Here is an 18,743-nt window from a genome sequence, read left to right as displayed (position 1 = left end):
TGCTAAAATGATTTCTTATAAGGTACTTGTATTTAGCTTAGAAAAAGAATCTTTAAAATAGTAAACCAATCTTTTATTGCATACATAAATATAACAAGGCTTTCCTATCTTCGAATTCTGATTGCATGAATGCGATTAATGTTCTGTTCTTATTCTTCCGTCAAATGTTTCGAGGAAGTGATAATCCAAGATAAGGTACTAAGAAATGGTGAAGAAAATAGTGAGGGTATTTTGGCAATTTAGAAGTGAAGAAAGATTGACTTTTTGAGGAGGAGTTATTGTATGATGAAGGAGTTTTTTAAATATGGCTGGCACAGATTTAGAGATAAGAAATACGAAATTTTAAATATTATTTTTGACAAAAACTACCAAGTGGGTTCTTCTTGTTAGTACTAGATTCATATAAACTTTAATAATAAACTAGAAAATTTATTATGAATAATACATAAAGTTATTAGAATAAATAAAACATAAAATAAACAAACGAATCAAACAAAAGATAATAAGATATATTAATATAGATAGTAAACAATAGATTGTAAACACCTAAAATGAATGGTAAAAAAAAAACTAAAGAATTAGTAAACCTGAATCAAATACGTGTGTAAAATCATAGGCAACGCAATCGCGCTGCCTAAGTAAAGAACTATGTTGTCACAATGTATTATTTTTTTTTTTTTCATACCAGGGCACTACGTATCGAGGGAGTTGTCGTAGAACCTTCGAAAAGGGCTCAATCGATTGGAAATTGGAATGGCTAGTGCCCTTTTTAATAGTCAAAAGTGATTGAAAGGCACCTAACACCCCTTCCACGCCCACCATTTCACCAAACACATCCAATCAAAATTTTAAGAAAGCTCTTTTGTTCAGCGTAGTTGATTTCCAGATAGAAATTATGTTTTTGAGGAGGACACTCCCCCACAGCCCTCAGGGCAAGGGTTTTAAGTTTTGCCCTGGGGACATATAAGAACGATGTTGGCACAATGTATTATATAATATTTTCTTCCTTTAGACCAGGGCACTTCGTATCGAAGAAGTTGTCGTAGAAACTTCGAAAAGGGCTCATTCAATTGGAAATTGGAGTCGCTTGTGCCCTCTGTAATAGTCAAAAGGTATTGGAAGGCAACTAACACCCCTTCCAAGGCCAGCATTTCCCGAAACACATCCAATCAAAATTTTTAGATAGCCATTTTGTTCAGCGTGGTTGATTTCCAGATAGAAAATATGTTTTTTGAGGAGGAGACTCCCCCACAGCCCTCAGGGCAAGGGTTGTAAGTTAAGCACTGGGGACATATAAGGTTCTAATAGAAAGCGTTGTCGTAGAAACTTCAAAAAGGGGCTCATTCGATTGGAAATTCAAAGGGCTAGTGCCCTTTTTAATAGTCGACAGGAAGTGGAGGACAACTAACCCCCCTCTCACGCCCACCTTTTCCCCAAATACATCCAATGAAAATTTTAAGATAGCCTTTGTTAAAAGTAGTTGAAAGTTCCGAAAATTAAGTCTTTGAGGATGACAACCCCCCTCCCCCACAGCCCAAAGGGCAAGGGTGTTAAGTTATGTCCTGGGGGAATATAAGGTTTATATAGAACAGATTGTCACAGAAACTTCAAAAATGGCTCATTCGATTGGAATTTGAAATGGTTAGTGCCCTTTTTAATAGTCGAAAGTGATTGGAAGGCAACTAACACCCCTTCCAAGCTCACTATTTCCCCAAACACATCCAATCAAAATTTTGAGAGAGCCATTTTGTTCGACGCAGTTTAAAGTTCAGGAAATTATAACTTTGAGCATGACACTCCCCCCAGAGTCTTCAGGGCAAGGGTTATAAGATATGCCCTGGGGTCATATAAGTTTTTATTGGGATCTTTGTCGTAAAACTTGAAAAAGGGCTCATTTGATTGGAAATTGGAACGGCTAGTGCCCTTTATAATAGTCGAAAGTGATTGGAAGGCAGCTAACACCCCTTCCACGCCCACCATTTCCCCAAACACATCAAATCAAAATTTTGAGATAGTCCTTTTGTTCAGCGTAGTTGATTTCTAGATAGAAGTTTAATTTTTGAGGAGGACACTCCTCCCAACCCTCAGGGCAAGGGTTTCAAGTTATGCCCCGGGGGCATATAATAACGATGTTGGCACAGTGTATTATATAATATTTTTTCCCTTTAGACTAGGGTACTTCGTATCGAAGAAGTTGTCGTAGAAACTTGGAAAAGGGCTCATTCAATTGGAAATTGGAGTGGCTTGTGCCCTCTGTAATAGTCAAAAGGTATTGGAAGGCAACTAACACCCCTTCCAAGGCCACCATTTCCCGAAACACATCCAATCAAACTTTTTTTTAGGCAAGGGTTGTAAGTTATGCCCTGGGAGCATATAAAGTTATTATAGAAAGCAATGTCGTAGAAACTTCAAAAAGGGCTCATTCGATTGGAAATTCAAAGGGCTAGTGCCCTTTTTAATGGTCGAAAGTGATTGGAAGGCAACTAACCCTCCTCTCACCCCCACCTTTCCCCCAAACACATCCACTGAAAATTTTTAGATAGCCTTTGTTCAACGTAAATGAAAGTTTTGGAAATTAGGTCTTTGAGGATGACAACCCCATCCCCTCCCCACAACCTTCAGGGCAAGGGTTGTAAGTTATGCCCTGGGTGTATATAAGGTTTTTTAGAATGCGTTGTCGTAGAAACTTCAAAAGGGCTCATTCGATTGAAATAGAAATGGCTAGTGCCCTTTTAAATAGTCGAAACTAATTGGAAGGCAACAACCCTTCCACGCCCACCGCTTCCCAAAACATATCCAGTCAAAATTTTGAGATAGCGATTTTGTTTCACGCCGTTTAAAGTTCAAGGAATTATACCTTTGAGCAGGACTCCCCCACAGCCCTCAGGGCAAGGGTTATAAGTTATGCCCTGGGGGCAAATAAGGTCTTATTGAAAGCTTTGTCGTAGAAACTTAAAAAAGGGCTCATTCGATTGGAAATTCAAAGGGCTAGTGCCCTTTTTAATAGTTGAAAGTGATTTGAGGGCAACAACTCACCCTATCACGCCCACGTTTTCCCCAAACGCATCCAATCAAAATTTTTGATAGATATTTTGTTCAGCGTAGTTGATTTCCAGATAGAAGTTTAATTTTTGAGGAGGCCACTCCCCCACAGCTCTCAGGGCAAGGGTTGTAAGTTATACCCTGGGGGCATATACAGTTTTTATAGAAAGTGTTGTCGTAGAAACTTCAAAAAAGGCTCATTCGATTGGAAATTCAAAGGGCTAGTGCCATTTTTTATAGTCGCAAGTGATTGGAGGGCAACTAACCCCCCTCTCACGCCCACCTTTTCCCCAAACAAATCCAATGAAAATCTTACGATAGCCTTTGTTCAACATAGTTGAAATTTCTGGAAATTAGGTCTTTGAGGCTGAAACCCCCCCCCCCACAGCCCTCAGGGCAAGGGTTGTAAGTTATGCCCTGGGGGCACATAAGGCTCTTTTGTCGTAGAAACTTCAAAAAGGGCTCATTCGATTGGAAATTGAAATGGCTAGTGCCCGTTTTAATAGCCAAAAGTGATTGGAAGGCAACTAACATCCCCTTCCACGCCCACCATTTCCCCAAACACATCCAATCAAAATTTTGAGAGAGCCATTTTGTTCGACGCAGTTTAAAGTTCAGGAAATTATACCTTTGATCAGGACACTCCCCCCACAGTCTTCTGAGGAAGGGTTATAAGTTATGCCCTGGGGGCATATAAGTTTTTATTGAGATCTTTGTCGTAGAAACTTGAAAAAGAGCTCTTTCGATTGGCAATTCAAAGGGGTAGTTACCTTTTTAAAAATCGAAAGTGGTTTGAGGGCAACTAAACCCCCTCTCACGCCCACCTTTTCCCCAAAAAAATCCAATAATTTTTTTTTTATAGCCATTTCATTCAACTTGGTTGAAAGTTTTGGAAATTAGGTCTTTAAGGATGACAACCCCTTCCCCCCTCCCCAAAGCCGTCAGGACAATCGATGAAAGTTATGCCCTGGGGGCATGTAAGGTTTTTTTTAGAAAGCGATGTTTTAAAAACATCAGAAAGGGCTCATTCAATTGAAAATTGAAATTGCTAGTGCCCTTTTAATAGTCGAAAGTGATTGAAGGGCAGCTAACCCCCCTCTCACACCCACCATTTCCCCAACTTCATCCAATCAAAATTTTGAGATATTCATTTTGTTCAAGGTAGTCAAAAGTTCTGGAAATTAGGTTTTCTAGGACGATAACCCCCTCAGAGCCCTCAGTGCAAGGCTTGTAAGTTATGCCCTGGGGGCATATAAGGTTTATATAGAGAGTTGCTGTAGAAATTTCAAAATGGGCTCATTTGTTTGGAAATTAAAATTGCCCTTTTAAATAGTCGAAAGTGAGTGGAGAATAATTGACCACCCTCTCACGCCCAACATTTGTCCAAGCACATTCAATCAAAGTTTAGAGATAGCCATTTTGTTCAAAGTAGTCAAAAGTTCTGGAAATTATGTATTTAAGGATGGCAAACCCCCAGAGCCCCCAGGGCAAAGGTTTTAAATTATGCCCTGGGGCATATCTGGTTTTTATAGATAGTGTTGTCGTCAAAACTTGAAAAAGGTCTCATTCAATTTAAATTTCGATGATCTTGTATCTTCATTATGATTAGGAAGTGGTACGAGGGTGCGTAGCCCCCCTCTCTCGCCCACCATTTCCCCAAACACATCCTGTCAGAACTTTCTAGCTTCTATTTTACGCCTCGTGTTTGTTTTTCTGATGTCCTTAATATGTTTGAGGAGGAAGCTGTCCCGTTGCCCTCAAGGAAAGGGTTGTAAGGTATGCCCTGGGGGCATGTAACATTTTTATAGAACGTGCCGCCGTAGAAACTTCAAAAAGGGCTCATTCGATTCGAAATTGAAATGGCTAGTGCCCTTTTTGATAGTCGAAAGTGATTGGAAGGCGGCTAACAACCCTTTCACGCCCACCATTTCCCAAAACACGTCTAATCCAAATTTTTAGATAGCCATTTCGTTCCACGCAGTTAAAGTTCAGGAAGTTATACCTTTGAATAGGACACTCTCCCCACAGTCTTCAGGGCAAGGGTTATAAGTTATGCCCTGGGGGCATATAAGGTTTTCATTGAAATCTTTGTCGTCGAAACTTGAAAAAGCGCTCATTCGATTAGAAATTCAAAGGGCTAGTGCCCTTTTTAATAGTTGAAAGTGATTTGAGGGCAACTAACCCCCCTCTCACGACCACCTTTTCCCCAAACACATCCAATCAAAATTTTTAGACAGCCATTTTATTCAACGTAATTGAAAGTTTTGGAAATTAGGTCTTTAAGGATGACGAACCATCTCCCCCACAACCCTCAGGGCAAGGGTTGTAAGCTATGCCCTGGAAGCTTGTAAGGAAGCATAGAAAGCAATGTTGTAAAAACATCATAAAGGGCTCGTTCAATTGAAAATTGAAAGGGCTAGTACCCTATTAATAGGCGAAATTTATTGAAGGGCAACTAACCCCCCTCTCACGCTCACCATTTTCAAAAATACATCCAATCAAAATTTTTATATATCCATTTTGCTCAAGATAGTCAAAAGTACTGGAAATTGGGTCTTTTAGGATGATAACCCCATCAGAGCTCTCAGTGCAAGGGTTGTAAGCTATGCCCTGGAGGCATATAAGGTTTATATAGAAAGTTGTTGTAGAAATTTCAAAAGGGACTCATTTGATTGGAAATTGCAATTGCCCTTCTTAATAATCGAAAGTGATTGGAGAGTAATTAACCCCCCTCTCACGCCCACCATTTCCCCAAACACATTCAATCAAAGTTTAGAGATAGCCATTTTGTTCAACGTAGTTGAAATTTCTGGAAATTATGTGTTTAAGGATGACAAACCCCCCAGACTCCCCAGGGCAAAAGTTGTAAGTTATGTTCTGGGGGCATATAAGGTTTTTAATGATGATTTGTCGTAAAAACTTCAAAAGGGGCTCATTCAATTGGAAATTGAGAGGGCTAGTGCCCTTTTTAATAGTATAAAGTAATTGGAGGGTAACCAACCCCCCTCTCACGCCCACCATTCCCCCAAACACATCTAATCAAAATTTTCAGATAGTCATTTTGTTCAACGTAGTAGAAAGTTCTGGAAATTAGGTGTTTGAGGATGACAACCCCCAAGCCCTCAGGGCGAGGGTTGTAAGTTATCCCCTGGGGGTATATAAGGTTTTTTCTGAAAGCGTTGTCGTAGAAACTTCAAAACGGCTTATTTGATTGGAAATTGAAAGGGCTAGTTTCTTTTTTAATAGTTGAAAGTGATTGGAGAAAGACTAACGCCCCTCTCACGCCCACTGTTTTCCAAGACACATCCAATCAAAATATTGAGATAGCCATTTGTTTTAACGTAGTTGGACGTTCTGGAGATTAGGTCTTAGAGGATGACACCACCCTCAGAGCCCTTAGGGTAAGAGTTTTAATTTATGCCCTGGGGGCATAAAAGGTGTTTATAAGGAAGTGTTGTCGTAGAAACTAAAAAAGGGCACATTTGATTGGAAATCGAAAGGCTTAGTACCATTTTTAATAGTTGAAAGTAATTGGAAGGCTTGACATTTTTCAAACAGTTCCTGGTAACGAACTGTAAGTAAGGAGCGACCCGGCTCAATGGTAACCGAAACTCTAGAAAACGGGAATTTGATACCAATAGATACATACAAGGAATTAGATTTTAATGCCGATTTTAAATATATAAGTTTCATCAAGTTTTATCCTACCAATTAAAAGTAACACGCCTGAGAAAATTTGGCTGATTTTCGAAAAAAAGGATAAAGAGCCCCTAAATGATACATAATCTTAATGAAAATCACACCATCATATTCCGCGTATCTTAGAACCCTCCTACAGACGTTTCAGGCTCATGTCCACAAAAATGTGTAATTTTACATTTTTTGCCAGAAGAAAGATCACGGATGCGGGTTTATTTTTGTTTGTTTTTTTTCCCCAGGGGTGATCGTATCGACAAAGTGGTCCTAGAATATCGTGGGAGGGCTCATTGGAACGGAAATTAAAAGTTCTAGTTCCCTTTTTAAGTGACCAAGAAAATGGAGGGCAACTAGGCCCCCTCCCACGCTCATTTTTTTCCCAAAGTCGCCCGATCAAAATTTTGAGATTGCCATTTTGTTCAGCATGGTCAAAAATATGATAACTATGTCTTTTAGGATGACTTAGTCCCCCGAGTTCTCCGGGAGGAGGGTTGAAAGTTATGAACTTGACCCAATGTTAACATATAGTATTGGTTATTGTGAAGTATATAGAAGTTTTCAGGAGGGATTTTTTCTGGTAGTGTGGGGGGGGGGGGTCGGGGGTTATGTTGGAGGATATTTCCACGAATTAAGTTTTCATGGGGGAAGGGACATTGCTATGAAGGGGGTGCTGGACTTGCCAGCATTATTTAAAAAAAAGATCAGAAATTAAATATAAAAAAAACAAGTTTTTCAACTGAAAGTAAGCAGCAACATCGAAAATTAAAACTAACAGAAAATATTACGTATATGATTGGGTTCACCCCCAAGTCAATATTTTGCTCTTGAAGCCAAAGATTTTTTTGTACTTTCATAAGAGCTATTTATTCTAATTAACGGCCTTTGTGATTAAGGGGTTATTTTTAAAGAATTAGAACAAAATTCGAACTTAAGCGCAAAGAGTGAGGTATTAACTAGGCGGCTAACCCCCTAATATACGTATTAAAAATATTCATTGGATATTATAGTTAATTCGTAAGTTACGTATATTCATAACTAATAAAAAAACAAGTTTTTCAACTGAAAGTAAGGACTAACATCAAAACTTAAAACGAACAGAAAATATTACGTATGTGATTGGGTTCGCCCCCTAGTCAATACCTCGCTCTTTAAGCCAAAGATTTTTTTAGTACTTTCATAAGAGCTATTTATTCTAAATAACGGTCTTTGTGATTAAGCTGTCATTTTTAAAGAATTGGAACAAAATTTGAACTTTAGCTTAAAGAGCGAGGTATTGAATAGGGGGGCGGACCCCCTAATATACGTATTAAAAATATATGAATATAAAAGTTTGTTACGTAAGTTAATTCGTAAGTTACGTATATTTATCACTAATAAAAATGTTCGTAAATAAAATTAAACAAGTTTCGAGAAAGCCATTTTACCAAATAAAAGTAAAACTAATATGCAAATTTTGTTTTAATTATTCAGGTACGGTGAGCCAAAATCAAAATCTGAATTAATTCACAAACGTTCAAAAATTAAATATAAAAAAACAAGTTTTTTTAACTGAAAGTAAGGAACGACGTTAAAACTTAAACGTTAAAATTTAAAATTAAAATTTAAAATTTAAATTTAGACGTTAAAATTTAAAGATATTACTTAAAACTTAAAGAAATTATTCCGTTTATGGAAGGGGCTGCCCCCGCCTCAACGCCTCACTCTTTACGCTAAAGTTTGACTTTCTCACAACTCTATTTTTTTTTAAACAATAAAAAACTTTAGCGTAAAGAGCGAGGCGTTGAGGAGGAGGCAGCCCCTTCCATATACGGAACAGTTTCTGTTCGTTTTAAGTTTTAACGTCGTTCCTTACTTTCAGTTAAAAAAACTTGTTTTTTTTAATTAATATAGTAAAGATCGATGTGGGTATAATGTATTATTTTTTCGTTGTTCTTGTTGCTTAAACCAGGGCACTTTGTATCGAAGGAGTTGTCTTAGGAACTTCGAAAAGGGTTCATTCGATTAAAAATAGAAAGGGCTGATGCCCTTTTTAATAGTCAAAATTGATTGGAGGGAAACTAATCCCCCTACCACGCCCCACCTACCATATGACTTTTTGTTTTAAAACTAAATGTTATCTTAAATTTAAATCACTATGCACTGAGTTAATGCTAGTTCACAATAAGACTTCTCAGCAGTACCCCAAAAACGACTCAAGCTATTAAATTCTATTTTTTGAGTCTGATTCTACTATTAACATTTAACCAAATAAAAATAGTGTAAGTGTATCAAAGCTATTAAAGAAAGTAAACATATTTTTTTGTGAATGGTACCAAGTTTTCCATTTCAGGTCAACTAGAGGAGGGGTGAAACTAAATTAAACACTACTATTTTGTGTCTAGATTTTTAAGAGGGTGTATGTTGTTAAAAATTGCTGAAAATTTTTCTCCAGCATACAAATAGCAGGCCAAACTATAAATTCTTAAAAAAACGAAAAGATTTAAAGTATTATTTTTTTTTCTCTGATAAGACTATGTCAATATAAAACGAACAGAAAGTAATTAAAAAAACTTTTTCCACAAAATAAGTTTTTCAAAGAAAAGTAAAGAACTCCATTAAACAAAAAATGAGCAAAAATAAAATCAGATAATCTACCAAGAGTGAAACTACCACTAATCAGCATCGATAAATAAATGAAACCCAAAACGAACAGAAATTACAATAAATAACCGAGTCAAACTCAAAACGAGCAGAAATTACCATAAGTTGGGCTCAAAACCCCTATACCTTCCCAAGGCCAGAAGATAATTTGCACTTTACTGAAAAAAATACAAATGAATGTGCATTGTCAGTTTAATATATATATACTAATATTTAGTAATCAAAATCTTAATATTATTTGCTATATTAAAGTTATAAAATTAAAAACATTTATTTTTTTTCAGTAAAGTGCAAATTAGGTAGTTTCTTCTTTGGCAGTGACAGTTGTTGAGTATGGGTATAAAATTCTTGGGTTCTGAAAAAGTGAAGAAAACATGATGGACGTTTTTCCAGAGAAATTTTGTGAGGATACTCTTCGGTACTTCTTTGAGCACCTATGTTTTAAATAAGAAGCTGTTTGAAAAAGGTCGTTCGATCAAATTTCTAGGTCTATGATGAACCTGCTGTTAGTAGTGCTGTAGAATCATTCTAATTTCTGATGCAGTTCTTCCCCTTTTTAACTAGGATTATGAATGGACCTTTAAATTATAAGCTATAATTGAAAATGCAAAGACGAGATAATTAATAGTATTTTCAGCCAAATATAATCATTACCCTCTTCAGTTTGATTGACATACAGAATCCTTTCCCCACTGGAAAAAGCCTGTAAGATTATCTCCTCCATAATCATTCGGCATCAAGTGGTATTAGGGATATCCGTATTAAACAATAAAACCTTGAAATAAACAAAAGTAAAGGAGATAGAACCTAAACAAAAACCTTGATAGAACAAAAGTAAAAGGAGGAAAATCTTGAGGGAAAATCTTGAGGGATATCCGTATTAAACAATAAAACCTTGAAATAAAAAGATAGAACAAAAGTAAAAGGAGGAAAATCTTGAGGGCTAATTTAGACAATTGTGGTCAAAGAAAAGCTTAATTGGAGGAAAAGACATTGAAGCTAAATAGTCATCATTTGTTGACAAAAAGCTTTACCTCTATTGGCAACAATCTAAGCATATCCTAATTGAATTTTCTTATTAATACGGGAGGCCGTGCGATGGGGCAAAGTTCGGAAGACTATTAGTAATAAAAATACCTAATCTATTATAACATAACGACGAAGGCCACACTTCCTTTCCATTATTTAATTTTAGTTTCAATGAGCGCATTTTATTGTAGGTCTTGTTTTGGTTTTATAGCTTTTTTTGTCACTTTTTCTATTACTTTAGGCATTTCTTTTACTTTCTATTTAGGTATTTCTATTACTGTCACTTTTTCTAGAATGTCACTTTTAGTTATAAAATAAATTTTTTATTCCGCAGTATAAAAAAAACTTCATAAGCATTAATTTTTCTTATCTCCAACTATTTTACAAAACCAATTTTATAATTTTATTAAAAAGAAATATGTTTCATGTAAATTTCAACATTTTATCAGTTTAAAACTAAAGAAAAGCTAGTTTCACATCCTGTAGGTTTTGGAAGACCTTATACTGAGCAAGGGAGTAAAGTCTTGGTTAATGTTGCTTCATAGTAGTACCTTGTGTATACCAAAGGCCTAGGTGTTGAATATTTCATTTTTCGGAATTTTGAATTTTTCTTTCATTCATCACGATATTGCTCGCCATTTTTTTTTCAATAATTTTCTTGATACGGAACATCCAAACTGTTCGTGGTTATGACCTGTAAGTAAAGAGCGATTCAAGCCAATAGTATACTTATAAGCTTAAGTAAACTTATACAATTTTAGAAAGAAAAAAAGAAACGAGGTAATATTGAAGGAAATTGTACCGTAAAATTCAGTAGTTCCAAGAAGCTTATACCGGAGGTTTACGGTTCCTGTTCACAAAATACAATTTTTTTTCTGAAAAAGTATCCCGCAGATGTGTGTTATTTGTGTTTATAACTAATTAGTAAAAACAAAGACCTTTCAGAAAATTGAAAGAAAACTTAAAAGCCATATAAAAATCTAAAATCTAAAATGAATAGAAATAAAGTCCTACAATAGTTCAAACTTAAAACAAATCGAAATTACTATGAATGATAAAATGAAACCCAAAAATAACAAAAATTAAAACGAATAATGATACTCAACATGAAAATAACATATACCTCTATGGATACATAGATAAGACCCAAAAAGAGTAGTATTTAAAACGAAAAGTCAAATCCTACTTAAAATAAACAGAAGGTACCATAAATAAGAGAAGGACTAGCTCACATCTTAGCCCCCTAAAGACCAGAGCATCAACATCAATCAAATGTATCCCCTCCCAAGTATATTCGACCATCCCTTCCAGACGAAGTTGCCGGGGAAGATTTAGACAAAAGGTCCATTGCTCTCGACTAAGGCACCATCAGAGCGGTGCTTCAGATAACAGAATCGTGTCTTAGCGTTAGTGTCATTTCCATAATTTTGTGTTGCAAAAAAGAAACGAAAGAATAGAATGGCTCAGCTAGATTCAAAATGCTATCGAGTTAAATTCTGAGATTGCCAAGTAGTTTAGCATGCTCTAAATACATTATTACATTTCCATGTCAAACTTACCCTGACCAGGACCCAAATGCGATCAAGGGAAAATTTTGACATGACCATTTGATTTAAAACTGTTGGAAGCCTATTTGTACAGCAGGGCCGTTACTAGCCAAAATTTTTTTTTGGGGGGTGAGGAGTTTTACCGACAGGCTGTTTTACCGACTTTGTTTCAATAATTAGCATAATGTCCGTTTTGAATACGATACGTAAAATCCCTGCACGAGTCGGTTAAACCGACCAAGATTGGGATTTCGGTATATATCATTTCACCAAATGGAAAGTTGTGCCACCATCGGTAAAGCCACGTTAGGAATCTCTAAAAATGCTGTATCTACCTACCAAGTTTCTGTAGATGTTTCTCGAGATTTCTGTAGATGACACATCAGTATTTTCGGGGTATTTATTTAACCGAACAAAATATTTTGTTGAAGTCGGACTCATTTTCTGCCGCAAAATTTTTTGCCTCAAAAAGGGTCAAGATGTTACAGAGCAACAACTCCATGATCAGTTTGAAACTATAGAAAAGCTAGTTTCAGATCCTGTCGGCTTCTAAAGACCTTCTACTGAACGGTGGCACATTTGTTTCGAGTCTTGTATGTCGTTCACATCAGACAAGGAACCATTTTTGACTGTTTTTTCAGCAATATTAACAGTTACATGGATACAACGTTGCAAAGCTGATCACATTTTCAAACTTACTATGAGCAGTCCTTCAGTCATGCATCAAAGGAGGTTTTGATGTCCGGCCTTCTGGAAATAAAACTCTAAGGGAAGGGGGAATCGGTCAACTATCCCACCCCCCTGCAGAAATCGTCTTAAACATCATTTTAACGCGTACCTTTCCATCTAAGATCAACCCAGCTGTGACACCTGTTGCACTATGATACGATTTTATGCTTTTTAGGGCGGATAAACTTATAACAAAATATAAGACTTATAAAAATATATAAGAAATTAAACAAGACCTTGAACATTCATCCTCATTTAAGATATCTTGGACACCCCCCCCCCCTCTCCAAAAAAAGAGAGAAAATAACGGATCTGTGTCTGCTTGACCTTTGTTCATTTGTTTTGTTTGGAATAAATTTAGAATTTATGTTCATTACGGGAGCTGAAGAGGGTAAGTAACAACTCTCCTTTTATTGGTGAAACAATGTTTTAATGGGAAATACTAGTTTTTATATATCGGAACATTTGGAAATAAAAGTTGATTTTAAGCGACAAAAAAAAAACTAGGAAAAATCAATTGTATCCAGCTAGGTGAGTACTGAACAACAGTCCTCACTTAGTACTTACCCAGTGGAAAGTTGTTTCTTTGTTTTGCCTTAAACATGTTATTGAAAACAGCTGAAATTAAACGTATATATAAAGAACAAAATATACGATTAAAACCAAAAACAAGCATATATTATCCCGTATATGAGAAGATTGCAGACCACTCTTTACATCAAAGTTTTTTTTTATCAATATTTCAGGAATGAATGCTCTTGTGCAAGAACATAAAAAAAATAATAATAATCCGCACCTTAAAACTTACAACGGTTTTCATGGAAATATTTTGAATGGTGGTCGGTAGATAAAACGCTTAATGTTACCAAATAGCCATACTTGTCAAATTCTAAATGCACTAGTCAAATTTTAGAGTAAAGAGTGGGGAGGGGAGCTCTCTTGGTAGCGGATCTCGTCGTATATGTAAAGGATAGAAGCATTCCTCTCCCTCTCGTAGAGTAAAGCCATACAAAAGTACAAAATGATGCTATATCCGAAAACACTCCTCTGAAAAAATAATACCTTTAAAGCCTTTGCTCTCTCTGAAAAAATGTACCATTTCCCCCAAAAATATCAATCAGCGCGTTCGGGAATATTTACTGCACTTGTACTACGTCGTACTTCTTAGTACTAGGTCTTGATGCTTGGTATTGAACTGTGCTCCTTGGTACTGAAGTTGTTGCTGCTATGACAGCCACTTTTTAGAATAATTTCAGGAAAAAATTACTATCTAAAATTTTATAAGTTCAAAAATTGCAGTATATACTAAATAAAATACGCCTAATAATTATCAACCATAATTATCTTTTAGGATAGAACACCAACCCATATTGAAGTGCCTGAGAAGTTCTCTGATAATGAGGGTCTTCCAAGAGAATCAAACGGCGTCACAAACTCCAGGTATGCTTTCAAATAATGCACAAAATAATGACTTAATAATCCACAGTCCATAGAAGAATTTAGTAGAGCAAAATTAAAAATAAAACCACACAAAAGAAAGGAAAACTTAATTTACTACTGGACAAAAGCGTGTTTTTTTTCAGTGTCGCTTTTACCACAGACAGCTTACGTCTGCTTCACCGCTTATTAATTGGCTTCGTTGTAGCAAACTTTTTGAGAAGAGAGTTTCGCCGCCGCTTAGGAATCTATCTTCTATATAAATAAAAAAGAACGTTTGTCAATCTGTGCGTCGGTGTGTCCTGTACCTGTACGTGTTATGGCTCTTTTAATCTGATCACCAAGAAGCTTTATGAAGCTGTTGAGTACACTCTTACAAAAGTTTTGGGTGTAAAACTTATCCTCCACCCCCCAAGGCCCTCTTATGTTTTTAAATATTTTTAGTGCTGACTGAAAATAAAGACTCCTGAATACAAATACTTAAAATAGATGACATTGAAATGGTAAAGCAGAAGATAATATTCCTAACCTAGTTTTCAAATACTTTTAGATTTGGAAATACAATCTTTATTAATAAGAAGGGGGAAATTTCCCGTGAAAATAATTTTCCATGAGGGATTATCCATGAGGGGAAAATTTTCAAGGAGGAGGAGTTTGAAGAGGGATAATCTCCACCAGGGCGAATTTTCAGAGGGGAAAATTGTACGCGGGGAGAATTTTCTGATTGAATTTTTCAAATGCTTTTAAATTTAAAAAAAGATCGTTGTTATAAAACGGGGGGGGGGTTCCACAGGAGCTAAATTATCCGTTGGGAACTCTCCCACGGAGGAGGAGCTATCGACAGGAAGGAATTTTCCGCTGGGGATTTTTCTGTGGTGAATTTTTAAGGAGGGGATTTTTCTTCAGTTTAGTTCTTTCAGGTAAGCTAGTAAACAATAAAACTTTGCGTACCTCAAATTGCGCTTCTTTATTATTGTCACACATCCATTAGTATCGCTCTTTCTTCATGACTCCATCTTTTTCCTATAAAAAAAGGCATTGGTGGAAGCTATAGCTCACTTAATAAGGCCAGCGGTACAAAAAATTATATGTTCTACTAAGAAAGTATATAACAGTGATCTATATTTTTTCTTTCTCTTTGTTCACCTCTCTCCTTAGCTTTTTAAAAGGCTTCCATCGAATTATTTTATATTTTCCTTTCAGAAAGTTAAAAAACTCCGAAATAATGAACCCTTACTAAAGTTAGCAGTCCTGGTCCTTGGTCCTTGCGGACGCATAGAGCGTCGCAAGTCCGTAGATAATGCGCTCAAATTTAGAAAGCTTCCGGAAACTTTTGTTTCGGCTTTGACAGAATATTTTTTTTTATCATCCCAACCGTTTTGTACAATTTAAAAAAGCAATATCCATGTTTCATGACAAATGCTTTACGCAATGGGCTAGGGAAGACACAGAAATTAAAAAAAAATATTTTGGCAGATTTGGAATTAATAGGAGCACTGGAAATTTAAATATTGATTTTATTTATGACTGTTATGATTCTATTTAGGACGTATTTATGGTTATTCATTTTGTCCTTAATTAGTTTTTCTCTGCGTTAAAAAGGGAAATAACCCATGAGAACGTCAACAGCGCTTCCAAACATTCTTTTGGTCGGAAAAATTGAATTAAAGTACCAGAATTCTCAGTAAGTTTACTTAAGAATTTTGTATAAGTTTTCAATATCTTTTTAACATTAGAAATGATAAAATAGAATTCTTAAAGCTCAGATAAAGAAAGAAAAATTTCTAGTTCTAATAAAAATATCTTAATATATAAAAAAATTAAGCTATTGTGCTTGTGATGACTTTCGAATGAATTTTCTTTTCCTATTCCGATAGGGGAAAGGAGCACGCTTTTAATTTAAATCATAGCTTGCTCTCAGCTCATGTAGACTTTTACACAATTTCTTTCACATTTTCTTAAGGAGTTTGAAAATTAGAGTTTTAATATGTTTTTATGCTAGATGCATCAACAGGCAAACGGTGTCTTGTGGCTCAAATAGTAAAAAGATTAAATACTTTAAGTCGTGACTTTCGAAGGAATGCTGACATTGAGTTTTCCTTCCATTACTGGTAGAGCTTTTTGTCTGGACATGATTTGTGTCTGCATTTCTCAGACAAAAATTGTCAAAAAAAATTGAAAATTGTCATAATTTTTTTTTTTGATTTTTGTCAAAAAAATTACATGATTTTTGTCTGCACTTGTCACCAGTGGCTGCAACTGGCTCTGTTTCAAATCAATCGGAGCACCACCATGATGCTAAACGCTTATCAAATAGAAAATGAACAAGTTTTTTCAACTGAAAGTAAGGAGCAACATTAAAACTTAAAACGAACAGTGATTATTACGCATATGAGGTGGGAGGGGGGTTGCTCCTCCTCAACACTTTGCTCTTTATGCTAAAGTTCTTTAGTACTTTAAATAACTTCTTATTTTTCTATTTAAAAGAACATAGTGTTTCAGGTGTTGTTCTTGAAGAATTGAGACAGAACTCAAACATTAGCGTAAAGATCAAGGTTTTGAGGAGGAGCAACCCCCCTCTTATATATAGTATATTTCTGTTTGTTTTATGTTTTAATGTTGCTCCTTACTTTTAGTTGAAAAACTTTTTTAATTAAATATAATTTCTGATATTTTTTAAATAATGCCAGGAAATCTGGCAACATTTCCACGGAAAACCCCTCCTCCACACGGATTTATTCTCTTGACAATTCAATTCGGATAGAAATTTCCCCGGAATTTCCGGGGAGTTCACCCCCCGGAAACTTCTCTCCCCATAGAAAATTATCCCCGTGGAAAATCCCACCAGCAGAAAATTCGCCCCCCGCCACCACAAAAATAAATACATACTTCCCAATAGCAAATACGAGGGCTATTCAGAAACTAGGGAACGTTTTGTTATAAAACAAAAACTAGGTACAGGAAAAATATTTTATTATATACATCTGAAAAAGTGACTAAAATTTTACTTTTCTACATAGTCACCAAACAAATTAAGCCACTTATCGTAGTGGTGGACAGGCTTCGAAATTCCTTCATCATAGAAATCCGCCGCCTGCGATCTCAGCCACTCAGTGACACAAGCACGAAGCTCATTGTCGTCATCAAAACGCTGTGTCGCTAGCCAGTTCTTCATCTTCCGGAACAAGTGAAAATCACTCGGTGCTAGGTCGGGACTGTAGGGTGGATGTGGGAAAATCTCCCATTTGAATGAGTCCCACGAATCCTCTCATCAACTTTGGTGAGAAGATCGTCTGTCATAATGCTCGAGCGTCCACTCCTCTCTTCATCATGCACGTTGGTTCTTTCATTTTTAAACCGGATACACCATTTTTGCACTGAACTTTCATTCATTACGTCGTTGCAATACACTTCGCACAGTTGCCGATGAATTTCTATCGGTTTTTCGCTAACAAAAACCATATTACGGACCGCACTTCACAACTGGCAGGATTTGAAATTGCAGCAAACATTTTAAATTGGAATATTGGAAAACGGGCAGTGTGGAGATGTTCTCGTTCTCACAGCTGGATGCTGACTGAAGCTACGAGCACGCGCATACCAAAACATACGTGATCGCCGCATGTCTAGCGGCGTCAGACGGAAACGTTCCCTAGTTTCTGAATAGCCCTCGTACTATACGTAAACAATTTGCAAATTTTGTAACTTAAAGACCTTTCCCAAGGGGCTGTGGGGGGTTGTTATATCTCCAAATACATAGTTATTCGGCCTTTCAACTATGCTCAGCAAAATGGCTATCTCAAAATTTGGATCGGACGACTCTGAGAAAAAAGGGGCGTGGGAGGGGGCCAAGTTGCCCCCCGATCTTTTTGGTCACTTAAAAGGGGCACTAAAACTAAAAGGGGCACTAAAGTTCCACATTTTTGCAGATAGGAGCTTGAAACCCCTACAGTAAGGTTCCTTGATACGTTAAGTCTGATGGTGTGATTTACTTTCCTTAAGACTCTATGACTTTCAGAGGGTGTTTCTCCCTTTTCTCTAAAATCGGGCAAAATTTCTCAGGCTCGTAGCCTTTAATGGGTAAGACTAAACCTAATGAAACTTACATATTTGAAATATACCATAATAAGCCAATTCTTTTGATATATCTTTTGGTATTAAAATTCCGTTTCTTAGAGTTTCGGTTACTATTGAGCCACGTCGCTCCTTACTTACTTTTCGTTGCCATGAACTGTTTGATAATATCTTTAGCTAAAATCATATAGGAGTTCGATTCTACTTAAATTTTAGACCTTTAGATGTGAGAAACAGGGATTAAAAAATTCTTTTCAACTTTAATTTGTATATTTTATTTTTGCAATCATTTTAGTTTTATATATTATAAAATATTTAAATCTTAACTTAAGATATTATGGAATTTAAATACTAATAATGTTTTGAATATTTGAAAGTGCCGGAGTTAGGTTTTCTCAGGGGGGGGGGCAAATGTAGACTTTGCCACCCCCCCTGCCCCATCATCAATACTGTAAATATTACAATTTTTGCTCAAAATTATTACAATTTAATCTTGTTTTGCCACCACAACCCTGGGTGCGCTTCCCGGGGCACCTGTCCCTTCTAGCT

The 18,743-nt window shown here is 36.2% G+C and overlaps 1 protein-coding gene across 1 annotated transcript in view; it reads left to right on the top strand.

The window, feature by feature from the left end:
- LOC148955935 (uncharacterized) overlaps positions 1-18,743 on the top strand; it is a 159,683-nt gene that overhangs the window by 57,341 nt on the left and 83,599 nt on the right. Inside the window, exon 2 of the mRNA XM_089093255.1 lies at positions 14,035-14,123. Within this exon, the coding sequence (XP_088949381.1) occupies positions 14,035-14,123 (89 nt within the window). The remainder of the gene's footprint in view (positions 1-14,034; positions 14,124-18,743) is intronic.

This window comes from Artemia sp. Qi Xiang Cuo, chromosome 1 (genome assembly GCF_049724085.1).
Source record: "Artemia sp. Qi Xiang Cuo chromosome 1, ASM4972408v1, whole genome shotgun sequence".
Taxonomy (NCBI): domain Eukaryota; kingdom Metazoa; phylum Arthropoda; class Branchiopoda; order Anostraca; family Artemiidae; genus Artemia; species Artemia sp. Qi Xiang Cuo.
The sequence above is the reverse complement of the archived record's forward strand: the minus strand, read 5'-3'. Positions and strand labels throughout refer to the sequence as shown.